This window comes from Protobothrops mucrosquamatus, unplaced genomic scaffold (genome assembly GCF_001527695.2).
Source record: "Protobothrops mucrosquamatus isolate PMUCROS unplaced genomic scaffold, P.Mucros_1.0 scaffold212, whole genome shotgun sequence".
NCBI classification, from domain to species: Eukaryota; Metazoa; Chordata; class Lepidosauria; order Squamata; family Viperidae; genus Protobothrops; species Protobothrops mucrosquamatus.
In genome coordinates, this window is record NW_015386566.1 from 828103 (window position 1) to 847911 (window position 19809).

The 19809-nt window shown below is 38.0% G+C and overlaps 1 protein-coding gene across 1 annotated transcript; it reads left to right on the forward strand.

Annotated features, from left to right (window-relative positions):
- The first annotated feature begins 5333 nt into the window (after positions 1 to 5333).
- Positions 5334 to 14591, forward strand: LRRC23 (leucine rich repeat containing 23). The gene is made up of 8 exons (XM_015814061.1): positions 5334 to 5467; positions 8610 to 8755; positions 9433 to 9545; positions 9715 to 9968; positions 10092 to 10222; positions 11325 to 11461; positions 12566 to 12827; positions 14335 to 14591. Exons 2-8 carry the CDS (start codon positions 8633 to 8635, stop codon positions 14374 to 14376), a joined length of 1062 nt encoding a protein of 353 aa, XP_015669547.1. The 5' UTR covers positions 5334 to 5467; positions 8610 to 8632; the 3' UTR covers positions 14377 to 14591.
- Positions 14592 to 19809: the final 5218 nt, after the last annotated feature.

A 19809-nucleotide genomic window follows, 5' to 3' on the forward strand; every position in this document is an offset into this window, starting at 1 on the left:
CTCTGTCTAAATCAGTGTTTTTCTTCCATGTTTGAAAAATACTGGTCTATATGGAAAATTTTTCCATGCCCAGGTCAAGGGTATAGTAACATTAGAAACTCCTGGTGCCACTTCTTGGGCTCAGCCTGGGCTGTAATCCTACCGCATTCTTTGGACATACTTTGGCTCCTGCTCTAGATCTGTTGAATAGACTACAATGTGGTTTGCATCTCACTGTGGTTTAATTAATCAGAGATCAGCCTGTTGTGATGCTGGGTTTGTTTGAGGAGGGCTGTCAGTTAAAATATCTGTCACTTCAATTTGTTGGATTTAAACAACTCCATTAATATAACATCAAAAGGATTCAGCCTGCTGTATGTTTGTTTTTTAAGTTGACATAAAAATTAAGAGGTTAAACTTGAATCTGTACACCCAGTAATTAAACCCCACTGAGATCAATAGAATTTGCATATATGAGATTCCAGTATATGTAAAGAGGACTAAGTCAATGGTTCTCAACCTTTTTAATGCCGCGACCCCCAACCGGTCGTAAGTCGAGGACTACCCAACCGGTCGTAAGTCGAGGACTTTCCCTGCCCGGGATCGCCGCGCATGTGTGGTTCCGCCCCCTGCGCCAGCCGAGGCGTAGCTGGCAAGCGGCAGAGACGGAGCAGGCTGACCACCAGCTGGCCCAGCTCAAGGGAGGTAAGGCACCCGCCGGAAAAGGGAAAAAATGGCAGACAGCCTTGCTTGGCGACCCCCGTGAAATGGTCGATCGACCCCAAATGGGGTCGCAACCCATAGGTTGAGAACTGCTGGACTAAGTGGAAGAAGTAATCTCTAACTGGGTATTCAAAAACCTATTTATAACCATAGCACTTACTAGATCAAAAATCATATACATGAATAAGGCAGGTGTTTGAATTAGGCTTTTTATCTACACCAGGGTTCCCCCTGGGGGTGGGAGAGGATATTCCAGGGGGGTACGAAAACGGGTTTTCAAAATTATAGTATTTATGCATAATTCGTTGCTGTTATTTTGAACTTTTATAAGGGGTGCAAGAATATATCAGAAGCATTCTAAGGGTGCAGGGTATAGAAAGAGTTGGGAGCCACTGATCTACACACTGCATAGAAGTTAACCAGATGAATGTGATGTTGAAAAAAATCTTCATCAGGATCCAATCCTAACCGGGAATAAACAACATGGAGAATGCTTTAGAAAGGTTTTAGTTCGGGCATGTCAAACTGCTAGCACGGGCCGGATGTGTCACGCTGAAACTGCGCCCACCCCATTGCCGGCAATGGGAAAGTCGCGATACGTCACACAACGTTGGGAGTTTGACATACCTGTTGTAGTTTATTGAAGAGGAGAGCCAGACAGAAAGATGGTGCTGGAAAATACAATTGACCACATGGAGCAGTGGTGGGCTTTTATACCTTCTGGGGCTTTTGAGGTTGTTTTCTGTTCTTGTTTGAGGCTTTGTATTTCCTGTGTCATGTACCCTACTTTGACCTGAGTCTGAGTGTGCCCTTTTGGTATTGGGTTAATCCTATTATGTCCTGTCTTAGAGTTTGGGTGGGGTATGTAGATTTTAAGGGTCCTAATTTCTTCAGTTTCTAGCTGGAAGGCTCCAACCTTTCTGAAAGGATTATTGAATTTGCATTTCTAAAAGCTGGCTTCTGCCTAGGGACTGGGCTGATTTCTGGAAGCTGGTTTCTGTCTTTTTTTTTAAAGATGATCTCCATTATTCCTTTGGGGAATATATTCTGCCTTTTTAATATTTCCCAAAATATTTCTTTCTCTGAATTCTTCCCACAGTGACTATATAAATATTCTGGAATTATAAATCAGGTAAATAGCATTTTTCTGGGCCAAAGATGATCTCAATTAATTAACAATTACATCACAGAAAGAAATAGAGCAAAAACTTTGTGGCTTTGCTACAGCACATCAAAAATAGTTATAGCCTGATTTCTTAATATGTTCATACACAAGGGAATGGTGTGGTTTCTAGAAACCCCAAGGTTGAATATTAAACCGATAAGTTATTTCATAAATAGCAGATTATGCAGATTGCATAACTTTTAATCCAGTTAGAGGGAAGAAATTATTGTCATATGTCAGCAAAAGTTTAGTTTGATCAATCCTATGTCTTATAATGGTAGCATGTGCAGATGAGGACATGTGACCATGGGCATCTGATAAAATTAGATAGTGGCCATCAAGAACAAGGGCAAAGTTCATAAAAACTGGATTTGACTGTTTCCCAACTGAGCACATGCTCAGTTGGGAGGGGACAAAGAACATACTGAGATGAGATACAAAAGTCTTGACAAAAGAGATTGTTCAGGATCCTAGCTTCTGCCAAGGAGGAGATAATTTTCAATTTTTTTTAATTTACTGGAATTCATTAACACTGAAATAAATCTAGTGTCTTGTGTATAGTAACTGGTAAGAACAAAAACTTTTATAAATACTTTTAAAAGTGAAATTATTCTCCAAAGAAGAAACCCATCAACAATTTGATGGGCTTACACAAGATACTAATAAAACACGTGCAAATTGTAGTATAAGCTACTACAATATCATAAACCAGAAACAAGCCAACTACATTCTGATGTAATAAGTGAGTTCAGACTTATTGTTAAAATCCAATGCTATCCTAATTACAGTGGGCCTGTCCAGAATGCCTCTCCAGTGTTAAGAACCTTAATGTGTAACTGAACTGATTAAATGTTGATAATCCCTCAGGACTAAATAATGAGCTCACACCCTGCATAATGGGTAGCAAGTAATCTCAAAACATTCTATGTGGCTTTATAGAGCAGACTTTTTGTTTCCCACTTTCTTTTGATGTTCCTTCGATACACCTAATGTGTGTCTTGGAAATGGTCCAAAACGATCCTTAACAAATCTCATTAAATTTCTACACTGTCTTTTTGAAGATCTTATCCATTGGTCTTCTAATAACAAACTATTTTGTGGGTGTTCACAGCCATAGCTATTATGTGAACAGGCAAATATTCATATATTTTGTATATAAATTTACAACAGTTCTCCAATTTTCCAAAAAGACTGCTTGCCCTGATTTATTAGTTGTGTTTACAATGTACATAAAAACATTCGATCTATTTTAAACCACATTTTAAACCATTTTTTGCACACAAGAAACTCACTTATGTGTTCTCTCCTTGGGAATCCATGCACAAAAGATTTCCAGCAGATTCTTTTTGCTCTCTAACCTTGCCACACATTCCTTTTAAGTCTTGGAAATGAGTCTTCATTTCACTGAGTTTCTATATAGTAGGTCCCAAACATTGGATAAAATGCCTATTCAGCCCTCTGGAGTTACACCTGATAGTGCCCAGCATTTTACCTCCTTTGAGCTATATGTACTGTATTTAGCTTTTAGGAAGAATTTTTACCCATGTGTGCAAATGTATCTGCTACACAAGTGTATTGGGTTTCTCAAAAGAGTGCAGTTAGCTGTTGTGTAGATGTAACTCTACTACATTTTATGTCTTGTGTCACTTCATTGACATACCTGGGGCACTCAGCAAAATCTATTTTCATGTTAAAAGGGCAGGGGAGAGACACCCTATGATATTTGAATGGAGGAGTCCCCAAAATGTAGAAGCAGACACCACAATCTTTGATGCCATCTGCCATCACCATACTAGTATTTTCAGTCTTCAGTCTATCCACTCTCCCCAGAAATCATACTTCTTGTTTTTAATGGTAGTTAACCAAGAAATAGCAAACTTTTCTTTGCCAGAAAAGCATGTTTCTATTAGGAAGGTCCAACCTGCCTGGTCCAAATGAATGTAATTAAGTCACAATTCTTCAACTGCCCATTTCAGTGATATCACTGTCAGCATTCACTCACTTGGCCTTTGGCTGCTGTAGGAGGAGCAAAGCAAATGTTTGGGGACATAGTTCCCCAATCGCTTGCAATTTAATTAGCAATTGAGTTGAAGTAGAGATTGACCAGGAAGTGCTGCTTCAGTCAAACTGAGGGCACTATGCTCTGTGCGGCACCAAATCCTCTGCAAGCTGAAATCAAGAACCAATAACTGATGATTTGTAGCCCAACATGTGTATTATACATTCATAGGACATACAGCCTCCTTCCTCACCCAACCTTCTGTATCTAATTAAGTGCTCTTTATTTAATTTACTCCTTATACAGGGCACTTAGATTAATCTAATGAGGTTATTTACTTGAGTCATCTGAGTATTCCAGGTGGTATTCTGCATTAAAATAAATGCAGAATAAAAACGTTTAGCAGCATTCATTAAAAGCAATATAAAATGAGTTAAAAGCCTGACAAAAAGTCCATGCTGCGGTAAAAGCAACTTGGAGTGCTATTACTCTGCCTTGTTCAATTGATCTGCTATGCTGGTTCAGCCTGTAGTGTAAACCGTGGCAGCGTGGATGAATCAGTCACTACAGTTTAGTATGTTCTCTAACAGAGCCCCAATTTGTTATTACATAAGCCTTCATTGATGAGGGAGATGCAATGGATCCTCATGAACCTTATTTGTCATACATCTATAAGCTAGTTAGCCAGGCAACCAAGAAGTTACAGAAATCGGAGGGAAATAAAATAGGGAAGGTGCAGGGGGTTGAAAGACCGGCAGAATAAATAGTGACAGCATTCATAAGAAATGTTAACATTATTGAATACATTTGGCAAAAGGTGGTACATAACAGTGATACAGAAATAAGTATTGTACATGGGAAAAAACCCTATTGTACTGTACCCTGAATGAAGAAAGAACATAGAACAAAAAATAACAAGAGTTGAAAGGGACTTTGGAGGTCTTCTAATCCAACTTCCTGCTAGAGCAGGAGACACCATTTCAGACAAATGACTGCCCTGTCTCTTATGTCCAAAGTGACAGCGTAGAAATCCTGCGATTTCTCTTTTGCATGCCATCACTTACTGTCGGCCCGGCTCTGCTTTGCTTCTTCTGACTCTTTGGAGTCAGCTTAGCAACTTTTATGGTTTTCAATCCTCAGAATTCCCCAAACGCCAAGCTTGAGACACGCAGCTTCAGAGGTTCCCCTAGGACGCTTTATGCAAATATCGCGGCTCTTATCCAATCCGCTTCTCCCGAGCTTTCTTCCAGCCAGCCTTCGCCTGCAGCCGCCTTCGCGGGGTGGAAAAACCTGGCAGTCATTTGGCGGCTGCCGAAGAAGTAAAGGCGTCCGCGATGACAGAGCCCGCCTCCTCCGGAGTTGCCCTAGCAACCAAGTAATCCACATTTAGCGGCTAAGTCTTGCACCGGGTCAGCAACTGGGAGTGGATAGTAGTAACTATTTAGGTAACCGCTTCTTGAAGAGTTGAAGGAACGTGAATTGGGCAGAAGGTGGAGCTAAAGGGCTAGGGGTGGTTGCCTTGGTTTTCACGAGAATAGGGACGCTAAAAGCACAGGTGGGCAACAGTAATAGAAAATCAACCGGTGCAACATCTGTCCACGGTATGTAATAAAATGCATCTGTCGGTTTTCTCCTTTTACGGGGAGCAGATAGGTGCAAGGGCTTCAGTTTCTCTTTTGCTGTAGGACTATTTGAAACATGCCCATGAAGTCCTTGTTTCATTATTTATATATCTGCCTTCCTACCGTGTGTCCTAGTTGGCCTCAAAATTGTCACTTCAACCCTCTTGTTGCGCTCCAATAGATTTCTGAGGCTGTTGGCCAAGATAAGATTCTAGTCCACATGACAGCTGCCTAGAAGATGTTTTATTTTATTTTTAAAAATTTTATTTTATTTTTTTAAATAACAATCTTTAGTACTTAGTAAACAATGTGTTGTCTGATTCATATATTTAACAACAGTCAATAATAGTTAATTTCTATGTTTTCATAATTAGGATGCTAACTAAAAATACCTTTCCTTAGTCCTCTCTTCTTCCAATAGTGTTCTCGTTTTACCAACATTGAGCAAATATAGTTCTTAGTACTATCAATACATACGAATCTGAATATAAATATTTTTCTAATATTTAACAATAACATCAATATGTAATGTCTTTTCTAATCAGCTTATTTTACATTTACATTTGCAAAAAAAAACATCTTGTGTAAATCGCTATAAGTCCTGTTTTCAGAACTTTTATTTAAGCTTAGTTTCCCCTCAGTGTTCAAGACATTTCTTGTCAGTTATAGTTTTCTTAAAATTGATTACATTTAAATAGCCAAAATATTTCATAAATTTAAATCATCCCAATATTTTTACATTTCCCATATCATAAAAAATACTATACTACTTATAAATCACATCTTTCTTACTATAAAGCCCCTTCATATCCAAAATTTGACTATTCTTTTAACCATATTCAGACAAATGTTTGGTCATATGGTATTTCCATCTGATATGTCCGATCATCTCTCTTAAATTTGGTTCTGGCCTGTTCTTATTTAAGCTTAGTTTCCTTTCAGTATTCAAAACATTACTTATCAATTATAATTTTCTCCAAGTTGATTACATTTAAACATCCAAAACATTTCATTGATTTAGATCATCCCATTATTTTTACATTTCCCATATCATAAAGATATAGTATACTGCTTATAAATCATACCTCTCTTACTATAGAGCCCACTCATATCCAAAATTTAACTATTCTTTGAACCATGTTCAAACAGTCACGTAGTACTCCACCTGGTAGGTCAAATCATCTCTTTTGAGTTTGGCTCTTGCCTTTTTCTTTTGCCAAACAGCTTTCCAAGTCAGTGTATTCAGTTTGCCATAGGATTCTTCCTGTATTTTTATAAGTATTGTTAAGAATGGGAAAGATAAATTAGGTAAGATGCTTTTGAGGGGGAGTTTCTCCCATTTATATTTGTTAAGAAGCTTCCACTTTTCTTCTCCCTCGGTTTCTCTTTCCATTTTTTGTCTCCCATACCCTAGTGATTCTCCTAAGTAAGAGCTCTGTTGTCCATTTTATCAAATCTTCTTTCTTATCTTCAGGTTTGTTTTGAAGTTCTGAAAAATAAAATGCCTTTTCCATTTTGAATGTTATAGCAAAATCTTGCAAATTTTTCTTTGTTTGTGTTAAGCTGTAATTTTCTTCACTTGTAGCCTCCATCTTTGGATCACTTTCCTCTAGTTTTTGTTCTATTATCTGATTTATTTGTTCATTCTTTGTCACCATTTTCTGAGAATTTTTTAAGGATGTGCTCATTTAAATCATCAAAATTATTTTTAATCTCATTATGATTTGAAACAATTGTCATTTGAATTAGTTGCAACATAGCATACATTTCCTCCTGAAAAATATTTGTCTTGTCTTGAAATGTTATTCCTGCAGATCTCTGATGTTCCAGAATGGGGATTTTAGAGAAGAATACTGCGTGTGGTTTCTTACTACTTTTCATTGTATATGTAATCTCCATTTTCATCAAACCAACCAGTCTTAAATTCCAAACACTATAGTCTTATATGTCTCTTATCTTTATAAACAGTCCAAAATGTTTTCCTCCTAGAAGAATATCCCAAAAGTCAAAGTTTTTGTTTCTTTGCAGACAATTCTTAAACTTCAATATCACAGCTCAGTAGGTATTTATAATCCAGAAAGATCAACAGTTTTCATAACAATTATATTTGTTATTCTATAATAGATAGCTCAGTATGTTTTCTTTCCTCTTTTCCCAGCTGTTCTCTGTTTAGCTAAGAATCATTGAGGATCAAAGGGCTAGATTGTACTCTGTTTCTGGGTATCTTGCCATTTTCTGAGGCAAGCAACCGTAATTCTATACTCTGTTCCACCACTAGATGTCAGTAGCTGTTTATTTTCCAACTTTTAAAACAAAAAGGTTATTTTTTTATAGTTTCATCAATATTCTTTTAAATAGAAAGTCTTAACAATTTCCATAGTTTTCAGTTTTATCCAAATTATATCTTTATATTAGTCCATTTCAATGTATTTCTGCCCCCCCCCCTAAAAATTAAATCGCCACTTCTGTCTATGGAAGGGTGGGATTTTAATCCCCTTCCTTCTCACTGTTGGAGGATTTTTTGCTTCTTGGGGATCTTTTCCAGGAAATTAGTTTCAAATAGAGAAGAGAAGATCGATTTTTTCACCCAGCTCCAACACACTGTTCACAGTTGTTCTTAGCTGGTGCTTTTGGACTTAGGATGCCAGTAGCTTGGGCTAGTTACTGGAATGCAGCTAGCCTTTCTCCTGTCGGGTTGGAGGGCTTCCCCCAGATCAAACGGATTGATTGCCATCGTTCCATGATCAACAGGGGGGGCTCTTCTTCTTCATCATCTCTCTGGGACGACTTTAGACCCATTTAGGATTTCCTGGCAGGGCGAAACCAGCCATGAGGTGTGGAGCTCCTCAATCCCCCAGTCGTGATGCTATGATGCAAAACTGGAAGTCTCTCTGCCTGGAAGATGTTTTAAAAGATCTTCAAAAGGACATTATGCAAAAAGACCCGCTGAAATATAGGACGTTTCCTAAAAGCATCTCCCTCCCTCCTCCTGTAATGGTATCCTGAAATGGGAACATTTTGCCCTTCTCACCAATACCAACACCAAGTTTGTTTATATTCAATTGAAATAAGTTTCTGGCCACTTTGCTAGAATTCACTTACAATCTTCGTTATTTTATAGCCTGAAAGCATTAACTTTGGAAAATGTCAGATGAGGAACCTGATGATGAAAATGATACTGAAGAAGAAGTTGAAGAAAAGAAAGAAGAAAGGGAGGTGGAGGTGGAAGGCGAAGGTGAAGGCGAAGGGGATGTAGAAGAGGAAGAGGTAAAACACGTTAATATTCACTGTATTTTTTCAGATATATATAAAATATAATTCCTTTATTCATTCATGGAATTTATACAGTACCTCAACCCAGGCAGTAAGCAATTTGTTGAAATTACATTAAAACTGGAAAATGCTTTCTCTACCCATCAAAATCAATGCAATTAAAAAAAACTTAATGTAGTTCTTAACATAGCCTATGTAGGATGCTCTTTGCAAAAGAATACCCACAAGTTCCCTTTCTAAAGGAGCTTCTGTTTTAAAAATGTATAAAATAAGACATTCCTGTCAAAAAAGAAGAAACAGTGAACAAGTCTGACCTTTTTAGAAATAAAGTAAATGTATGTGTACAGGTCTCAGAACATCTCTGAGTGAGATAATGGATACTGATTTTAAATAAAATTGTCAGCTTACAACCCATGGTTTAGTTCACTCATCTCTACCCTCAATTTTTTTTTATCTCTCTCTCCCCCCCCCCATTCCCCAGCTTGTCCGCTGTAGTGAAGAAGACATCAATCACATGCATGCAAAGGAAGGCATGCAAAGTGTAGAAGGAAATGTGTGAGACAAAAAAATAACCATTGTCTCATCATTCACTCTTCAGATACAAAAGGATTGCTGTGACTTGATAATGTTGCCTTGTATCTTTTCTTGACTGTGCTTTTCCCCCCCAACAGCCCCAGGTTTCAACCTCTCTCAATGAGGAGATGGTGAAGGAAGGCCTCTCACTTTTATGTAAAACTGGCAATGGTCTTGCTCACGCCTTTGTGAAATTAGAAGTCAGAGAAAAGTAAGTGCACAGATATAATGGTAACTCACCACCTGATTCCATTTTTCTAAGAGTTTTGTCTCCTTGCCACGGGCTGTTATTCCACTTCCTGATGGAATAGATACGTTTAGGGAAGGCACGAGAAAGCTGATAATTGGGGAATAATGTACTTTTCCTCATTTTGTGACAGGGAACTGACAGATGTCACATTCATCCATAATTTCATCCATCTACGGTATGTAGACTTGTCAGACAACTTGCTCCGTGATCTCTCTCCATTGGCATTTCTCAGACATTTGCTGTGGCTGAAAGTGGATAATAATCGGTTAATCAGTGCCAGCATAGAAGAGTTGCCCTACTTGCAGATTGCAAGCTTTGCCAACAACCACATCAAGGACTGTGATGGCATTTGCCATCCACGTTTGGTCAGCCTAAACCTGAGAGGTGAGTGGGTATATACTCAAGGATTCCTCTGAACCTAGAGGGAAACGTCTCCCTATATGTTTTGCAGAAAAGGAATCCTAGACAATTAATTCTCTTATCACTGCCTATCGTTCTCCTATCCAGGCAACACGATTGAGGTACTATCAGGACTGAATCCAAATATCCTGTCAAATCTGCACACAGTAGAGTTACGAGGAAACAGTCTAAAGTCTACAGCTGGAATCTACTTGCCTAAGCTCAAAAACCTGTACCTGGTAAGGGAACTTGTCCTTAAAACCCTTTTCACTATATATGAAACTAGACATGGTAACTGTACATAATTATACTACAGAGTTGTATAGTTATATAGTCTACAGAGAAGCCCGGGGAAGCTTGATGATGTGAAAGGTAGGGGGTGCAAATGGAAATCTTCTCTTTTTTGCTTTGTTAAAATCCATTTTTCCAAGTCGCTGTTGCTTCAAGGGTAGCCCCATCTCCAAGGGATTTTCCTTTGGAATATATATAGCAGCTTCAAAAACACAGTTTAAGCCTGATTGTGGCAGGGTTAAACAGAAGATGTGTTAATTGCATAGTCTGATCTTTTGTATTTCAAAGTGGATATGATTTCAATCATTAAAATACAGAATTACCATCCAACGTTAGCTCACAATTTTCCAAGCTTGACTCCAATTTCTGTTGGTGCAGTGTAATGATTTTACAAAGAACTCCACAGATCTGGGTTCAGATTCCCATTCTAGTTCCCATAAAGCCCACTGAATGAAGCAGCCACATTCTCGGCAGTCTAACAGTGTTATACTGAGGTTAAAAAAAGAGTGGGAAGACAGAAATCATGCTGGGCTCCTTGAAGAAAGAAACAGCATAATCATGAAATTAACAATAACAACAAAATGCCAGTGTTAAAATTGATCACTGGGGAATATAGAGGGGAGGGAACATTAGTGATGATTCAATTTCATGACATATCATGTGCCAAGAATGTGATTGTGCTCTTGCATATTTATTCATCTTAGGCAATATCTTTATTACACTTGAGATCACAAAAATCAAACTGTCAAGATATTCAGATCTCCTAATCAGGCAAAATGTAACAAAAAGATTTATAGGTGAGAGGCAAATGCTGATTTGATTCTAAAGCCATAGAATCTATAGAGTTTAGATGGAATGCAGGCAATCCGTCTATCCCTCAATTTCCCCCTACCATTGTAAAGCCCAGATGAGGCTTGGAAAACGATATCCCTAAAATTAATTAATTGCAAACACATGACTGGTTTATAAAATCTCTTATTCCTCATTATTGGGTGAATATACTCTTATTCAGCTCTGATATTCTGTTCTCTACAATATCTTCTTTTTTAGGCTCAGAATGCTATTAGTCATCTAGAGGACTTAGAAAATCTGGAGCAACTCACAACTCTACACCTGCGTGACAATCTAATTGAAGTGTTGGAAGGCTTCTCAAGCAACATGAAATCTCTTCAGTACATCAATTTACGGTGTGTGGGCTTCTGTATAGAATATCAAAGTCACCTTGGAAATTAAGAGAAAATAATATGAGAAGTTATGTTTAAACCATGTCTTCCCAACAAATATCAATCATTAGTTTTTTTAAAAATGTAGTAGAACATTACTCCTATAACATTGGTTGCATTAGATCACAGCAACAGGGACAACCTTACATAGTTGTGATTAAAGTTTTGGATATGAAGTGGGGACAATGGATTTACTGTAAGTTTACCAGTAAGTCACATTCATTCCCCCTCCCCAAACAAGGTAGGAAATGGGGCAAGGGCACAGAAGAGGCATCTAAATCATATAGCAATTATAAAAATAATAATACATGACATTTTTTGTTCAAAATGAAATGTTAAGGTCATTGAAAATCAAGAGGTCTACTTGCAACTACAGTAACTCTCATTTTGCATCTTAAAGCATAATAACAGTATGTTCTCATTAATGACTTCTAAAATCTTCCTAGCATCACTCAAACATTACTGAGGCAATATAAAGCTTGTTCTCAATGTAATTATATCAGTACAATGATTATTCAGTAATTGAAGACAATACTACCGGTTACTAGTAGGATCTGATATAAGATACCTTGATACAACGATGTTAGATTCATAGAAAATAAACAGTAGCAGCCAGCAGACTTTTAAAGTTTCTAAGACATTTGATCTATCTGAACAGTGTGATTTAAACAGTTGTAACTTAAACAGTTGTAATTTAAACAGTTGCAGTTCACAATAATTATTAATTCCTACTGATCCCAGTCAGTCCTAGATGGTGGTTGTTTTTACTGTTGCTGTTGTTATTATTATTAATGATAGTTAAATTTAAATGTCTGTTCTGTGCCTAGAATAGCTTATTATGACCATAGCTTAATGGGAAGATTCTGACACCAGATGTCTTCTAAAAGTAAATGATTGTACAAGGAGGCCCACAAAGGAAACATTTAAAAAAACCTCTTACTTCTTTTTTTAAAAAAATACACCATTTATTCTTCACATTTCCTTTTGAACCTATTGCTTTCTTTTAAATTTTTATTTTCCTAATGGGGAATATTTTGTAAGGCAGATATCTCTTTCCCATTCCTGCAGGGGAAATGCAGTTGCACAAGTACAGGAATTGGAAAAGTTGCAAGTGCTGCCCATGTTACGAGCCCTGGTCTTGTTAGAGAATCCTTGTTCTGATGAGTCAGAATACCGTCTAGAAGCCCTGGTCCTGCTCCCACACCTGGAGCGCCTCGATAAAGATTTCTTTGAGGAAGAAGAACGCAATGAGGCTGCAGATATACGTCAACGGCGAAAAGAAGAAGAGTTGGAGTTGCAGAAAGAAAGAGAGAGAGAGAAGGAGCTTGAAGTGAGACAAGGAAAAATTAGTTTTTTTCTAATTAGAGGGATGCGAAGTATAAAGGACCAAGCCCTTTTGTCTTTTCTTACAATTGCCTTAGATATTTTTCTTTTAAGTCTACAGTGGTGCTACAAATGGATCATAATTGAAAGGGGGCACAGGGAGAATATGTTATGAGTACAGGAAGGAGATGAATTCTATTTGAATAATAATATTCCTTGCCTAGGTTGTTAAACCATTTTGTGTAGTTGTTTAGTCTTGAATGGTGCATCTGGATAGCTCTTGTGAACTATAATACGTTTTATATTACCTTAATCCTTAATCCTTAACAGTATTCCATTATGGCATCAATTTGTTGCAATACAAATCTATTTTAATTGAAAACCTACATTTAATGAAGGGGATCTGGCCCATAAAAGCTTAATTTCTTAATACATTGTTTACAGTGGTCTTTAAAATTCTACAACATATGTTGTATTTTTCTGCAGCATATTGTTATGACTATCCTTTGGAAATTTGTAAACAAATGCAAAGTTGGCAGAGCACAGGAAGAGAAAAATAATATCTAATTTAAGAAATTACAAATATACTGGAGTCAAAAGATTCTGTTGTTGTGTGGATAAAAATGTGGTTCTACAATGTCACTATCTCTAAAGGGGCCTTTGGGAAACAGAATAAATCATTCCATAACAGAATGAAAGGAAGTAGGAGATGGTGCTATCTATACTATATAGCAGGAGATTTACAGGTGTAATTTTTTTTAAAAAGCAGAGGAAGCAAACAGACATTATTGCTGAAAAAACCAATAACTGATAATATCATTTTATAAAACTATGGTGCAACCACACTGAGCAAAGGATATAATATTTATAAAGGAGGTATTGAGAATCTTACTAAGTGAAGATACTCCAGTATACAAGGATGTGGGTTGAGTACAAATAATTAATAAAGGTGATAAACTGTAGCTCAAAATAAAACATGTGCATGGAGATTCTTCAGCACAGACTGCATAACTGAATATCAAATACACTTATATATGGACACTATCCCTATCTTACAAAACTTTGAAATTGTGCTAAGACAAATGTGTAGGAAACAATTTGATTATTCCATTATTCCAACAGTATACACACCCCTGACTTATAGATGAGTAAAAGCATACCTGCTTAACGTAAAGGTACTTCATTGTTTATTTTTTGTAAAATCCACAATATGCCCTAGAATTGTACAAAAATAAAAGGCAAATAATTCACTGGGGATGCCTCCTTCAAGTGGAATATCCAGATTAATAGGAGCTGATACTCTTGCTACTTCCAATAGAATTTGCCAAGGAGAGTGTCTCTGAAGATTATATTGTTTCTATCTACTGTCTGGGCTATTATAATGATAGTAATCGAGAATAACTCGCTTCTGATGCAGCTTGTATACTTAGAGTATGCCTGATGCTTTGCCATTCCACAGTAAGATCCTCATTTGGAAATACTCTGAGCCTGTTCTTTCTCCCCATATTTTTCAGGAAGCAGAAGACACCATTCAAGAAGACTTAACGACTGAGTGACAAGTATATGTAAGTCCACGGAAAGGAGTAAGAGCTATAAGCTGCCTTCCAGAGTCTTCTTCCCTGTGTTGTACAGCTCTGACCCAGTTAGCACTAATCTTGGCATGTTGCAACAGAAGTGTATTGTATAGTTCCTGGATAGAACCATAGTGGGTACCATTTGTGGATGGTTGTCTGTTCTTTCAATAAGTTGTGATTGAAGCATTTCAATTAAAAAAAACCGAATCTGATGAAGCAAGGCAAAGCGTGTTGCTTTTGGCATCCCATTTCTGCAGCACTATCTCCCCCTCCCTTCCCGAGTTGCTCCATCCTCTACGTGCTGTTTGCAAAGCTCCCTAGAAATCCTGACTCATCGTCGGCTCTAGGTCACATGCTGCCATCCTGGCCCTATCAGGGGCGGCACTATCCCACCACTGCTGCTGTTGCTGCTCATCCAGCTACTGGCTCAGAGGATACAGACGCTTTCCTTCAAGTCCTGCATCTTTCAGCTCACCATCTAACTCCTCTTAGCAGCACTGCACTAGGAGGGTAAGTGCCATCCCCCTATCTCCCCTGACCCCCCCCAGCCCAGTAACTCAACCCTGGTTCTCAACAATTACCTCTTTAAGATTATTCCCTTAAGCATTACAAATAGTGTCTTTGCCATTCCGAATCAAAAAATTTTTTTCGTGTTATCTTTCTAACACATGACCTTCTGAGCTTTCTGTCTCACCTTTGGCGGCTGCAAATTCCTCTCTCTGGATGTTGTGTTTGTGGTACCTGATCAGAACTGTGGAGTTCAGAGTTGGGGACTGAAAAAAGTGATGCATCCTTAACAGAAATGTGCAGGAAACCTGACAAGTCTTTTTCACCCTAGGGATCAAGCTGAATTTTCCCTTTATCATCCCCTATAGGCAAGTAGATGGTGCTATTGCAGTCTGTACCCCAACTATGATTGACACAGAGTGATATATCATTCATTGGACACCTGTGATCCACTCTGGGATCCTGAAAGGAAAGCAATGGCAGCCTGATAATCTCTTACTGCATCATCTTAAGATGATGGTGTGCTTTCCAGGGTAATTCTTTGCTGGCATTTGGGAAAATGAAGATGTGGATGGGTGTCGTGCTACCAGTGCCTTATCTGAAAGCCTGGAGCAGCAGTCCATGCAGATATAACAACATTCAAACAGCTTCCCATAGAAGCTTTTATCATCTTGATCCCTGTGGCTTTCTGGGGCTCCTCGGCTGTGTCTCCTTCTCCTCCTCCCTGGCCAATCCTTATCCCTGCTTATCTGAGCCTGACCTCCTTTCAGAACCAAACTGCTCCTGGTGCTTCTGATTTTTCTTACTGCTGGTTTGGAAAATAACTTGTGTGGGAGAATGGGAAAGAACGAGTTGATGGAAGGAACTGAAAAATGAGGACCAATGTGACTGGGGGTCGGAAGGCAGCTCGGATAAACTCAGCTTTTCTGAACCTAAGAGTCTTTGAAGGATGAGGTCAAGGCAGAAGATACACCAAAGCAATAAAATGTTCTAACCGCAATCAGTACTGGAATGACTCAAGTATATCAATAGGACTGATGAACGGAGAATTCTAGATTGCTTACACTTTGGACTCTGCCAAAGAAATGCTGACACAAATGGAATCCTCAATATGGATGCCAAACAATATATGAGAGAATGTAGAGAAAAAACAAATAGTCTCCTGACACTTGAACAGGGAAGTTTCTGACCTCCTAGTTGAATCTTGTCGTCTCAGAATGACAGTCTGGGATAACAGGTCAGAACGTAGGGTTGGCAGGGAATATATACTTTCAGGATCCAGAAAAATCACTTAAAGACTCTGAAGGCTTTTCTTGCAAAGTGATTACTATTTTTATGGATTAAAATAGATAGGACAGAAGAAAGAAAGCTTAATTCTGCCACAGTTTATACTATATGCTTAGTCTTTTCATTTGCCCATTCCGGGTCAGCCTTCATCCCCAGTCTCATAGGTCTCTCTCTCTCTCTCTCTCTCTCTCTCTCTCTCTCTCTCTCTCTCTCTCTCTCCTAGACCTGTTGTGGTTTTCATTCCGCTCTGTAGCCTGGTATCTGCATCACTGTGGTGCAGGTAGAGGAATGCCCATAAATATCTTCCTGATGACATTAAAGGGCAATATCGCTTCATCATTCTTATCTTCCTTTCGTATTATAGGTATTGCTTAAAAAAAACACAACCCTACAGTTTAGCACCAGGCAAGAAGGGAATGGTTGAGCAAGGAGGCAAGTCAACTAACTATGGGAAGGAGACTTCACTGGGAAGGAAGAGAGCTGAATTTTGCATTCCTTTTTGGATCTGTCCACTTTCAGAGTTTCTGATAAGAATGGGTAGACCCCCTGCTTTCACTCTAACAAGCAATTGACTGTTTCTTTCTCTGAACACTTCATTTTGTACTCTTGACATCTTTATGTTCAGAATATTAGAGTTCGTCAGAAGACACATAACCCAATCTTATAGGGGTATAAGAATAGACCTAGCTCTCTGTGAGACCTGGATTGGAGCCAAGAAAGAATTATGTGGGAGGTGCTCTGAGATTCATGAAGGGATTGTAGTTCTTACAATAAATACCTGCCTCTTTTTAGGCATGAGAGCTCCTCTGTGTGATTACTGGTATCTCTGGTCAAACACCTGTCTTGTATCTATAACATGTCAGTTGTTCAGATAAAATGTAAATAGCATGAGCGGCAAAAAGCCTTTTTAATTAAAAAATAAGAACACATCCAGCAAGGAAAAATTAAAATTTTCTTTGTAGTAAGGCACTAATCCTGAGGAGTTACTTAGCTCTACTAGTAATTTATTTGTACATACTGTATTTATTTATGTTAACTGCATTTGGCTCCTCCAAGTTGTTGAGAGAATAGTGGAATGTGTATAGATCTGCTCAGATATAAAAGCAGTTAAGTTCAGCATGTCTCACTTCCAAATAAGTGTAATTAAAATTGCAACCTGAAATGGTTAAAGGAGGAAGCTGTGCTTCCTAGCAAATAAATACACACACTGAAAATAAGTTGTTAAATCCTTACCTTCCCAGTAAAACTGCACATGCCGGGACAGGAGGAATTGTGTTTTTATCAGAGACAAGGCTGTGACTATCTTGTCTATTCTATGCGGCCGGCCTGGCGTAGTTCTGATTGTGTTTTGGTAGGGGTTTTTATATGGGGTATTTTAGAGCAGGCTTTTTATTTAATATTTATTGTGATTTTTATTATTGCCTGTTCACCACCCTGAGTCCCGTAAGGGAGATAGGGCGGTATATAAATTTAAATAATAAATAAATAAATAAATAAATATGAGTGCAGAAAAAAAGGAGAAATGCACACAGATCCCAGAGGTAGCTAGAATTCATTTAAGAAAGCAATTTTTCCCTAGTCTTTACTGTTCTAATTCTTAAATTGTATATAACAGTTCAAAACATGTCAGTCTGGTTCTGATCAATCTCAGAATTTAGGAATAACATTTGCAGAATTAGAAGAACAAGAGCCAAATGTCTCAACTTGTAAACATGCTGAATGATGAACAATTATTCTTGATATAGAATTTAGGTTGCCTGGGAAGATTTCAGTCCTTGCAAAGAGCACCTGCTCTGTTAAATGTTGGTAACGCACACAAACAACCACTCTGGATCCTACACAATAATGGCATTATCGGGAAAGGCCGCTGTTACCTCCACATCATTGCAATCAAGAAGTGTGCACAGTATAAACTCAAGCTAATGACATTAAATTTGAGAACTATAAATCAGGGTATAGGAGAGTATTAATGTTTTGTCTTGCAAGGATAGTTCCACATAAGGCTTTAAAACTGCTTAAATGGGGGGGGGGGCTCAAACTTATGGTCTCCTGCTACTGTCTAGTGCTGGGTACCAATCTTGAAGATGGGTGGTCTACTTACCAGATGAAAAGGGAGACCAACGTAGGGGGTACTTATCAGTGGATAACTACCCATCTTCAAGAATTGCAGAGATCTGGAGTTTCTTGCAGAGAACCAGAAGATTTCTAATTTCTTTTGGGCCAGAGGTGAGCTGAAAATAAATTGGGTTTTTACTTTTATTTATAGTTAAATTTAATTTTACGCCACACAAGCAGCATACAACATAGTTAGTAATATAATGGAGCAAGCCTGTGGTGGATTAACAGTACCAAAAGGTGAGTCCAATTTGAGCCATAAAGTATCATACATAGGAAAGCCCTAATCCAATTCTATGTAGTAAACTGCCCTACTTTCCTTATGGCATAGCTCATCTTTATTTTAATAGGATTTGTACAGGTGACCATCCTGAGTAGATTCTGCCATGAAGGTCCAAATCTGGATTTTCCATCTCGAATCCTCTGTGATATGTGTCATTATTTTGGCTTAGTGCCACCTCTGATATGTTGATCATGCCTCATACAGCATAACGCACCTTCATTTGTCTATGGCTTGCATTTGTATACTGCTGGAGTCCAAATACTTCAACTAATTCATTGTTACTTCTTCATTTATAAAAAACTGCATTGTAAGGGGAATTTTGACAAAGAATTTGCAACTACTTCATCAAAACACAATTCCCATAATTGTTTGGAGAAACCACAGTAGCTAAATAGCTATTCTTCAGCTACTAGGGAACATGAATTGCAGGATACTGTTGTATTCACATCCTACGCTGAGGCCTCCCACAAGCATATAGCTGGCTACTGAGAAAATAAAGAGCTGGACAAGATAGGGTGAAGATGTGATACAGCACGGCCATATTAGCTTTTAAACTAGTTTAAAATTTGCTTGGCTTCTATTACACATTTGCCATCAGTTTCAATGTACTTCTCTTTCTTTAATAGTAAAGGGAAATAACTTTGGAAGGCAAATTTTTTCCATTATGGAGAATTTATTGTGCTTTTTCAAATTTGGGTTAGAAACAGAAAGTGTCTTAACAATAGTATCAGACCTTATCAACCGGTATGTGATCTAAGCAATTCACGTCTAAATTTCCAGCATCATTTTCTAAAGGCAGTTGTAGGATTGGAGGGGAATAGAAACGGGATCAAAGCAGGAGGAAATAAATTATTTTTAAAGCCTTCTGATTCTTGAATTCAAATAAAACCACCTTCCCCCTTTTCAGCTGCCTATTGTTCTCTTTTTATGGGATGATATAAAAGTAGAAGAAAGGACATTCTACTTACAGAATAATATCTGGAAATATTAACTGCATAGTCTGTGATGAAGCAGAAATCAACCATTTGTGGCAGACAGCTAGGTCTCTAGTAAATCTTTGTTAACTTTTGAGTCCTAATAAACTAGATTTTTGGTCTTTTCCTGCCCTTGAGTCAAAATACTATCCACACAATACTATTCACCCTTATGTCAGCAGAATATCAGCATGATATGTGCTTTCCCCATTGCCAATCCCTATTTTACCAGTTACCTGATTGCCCTAC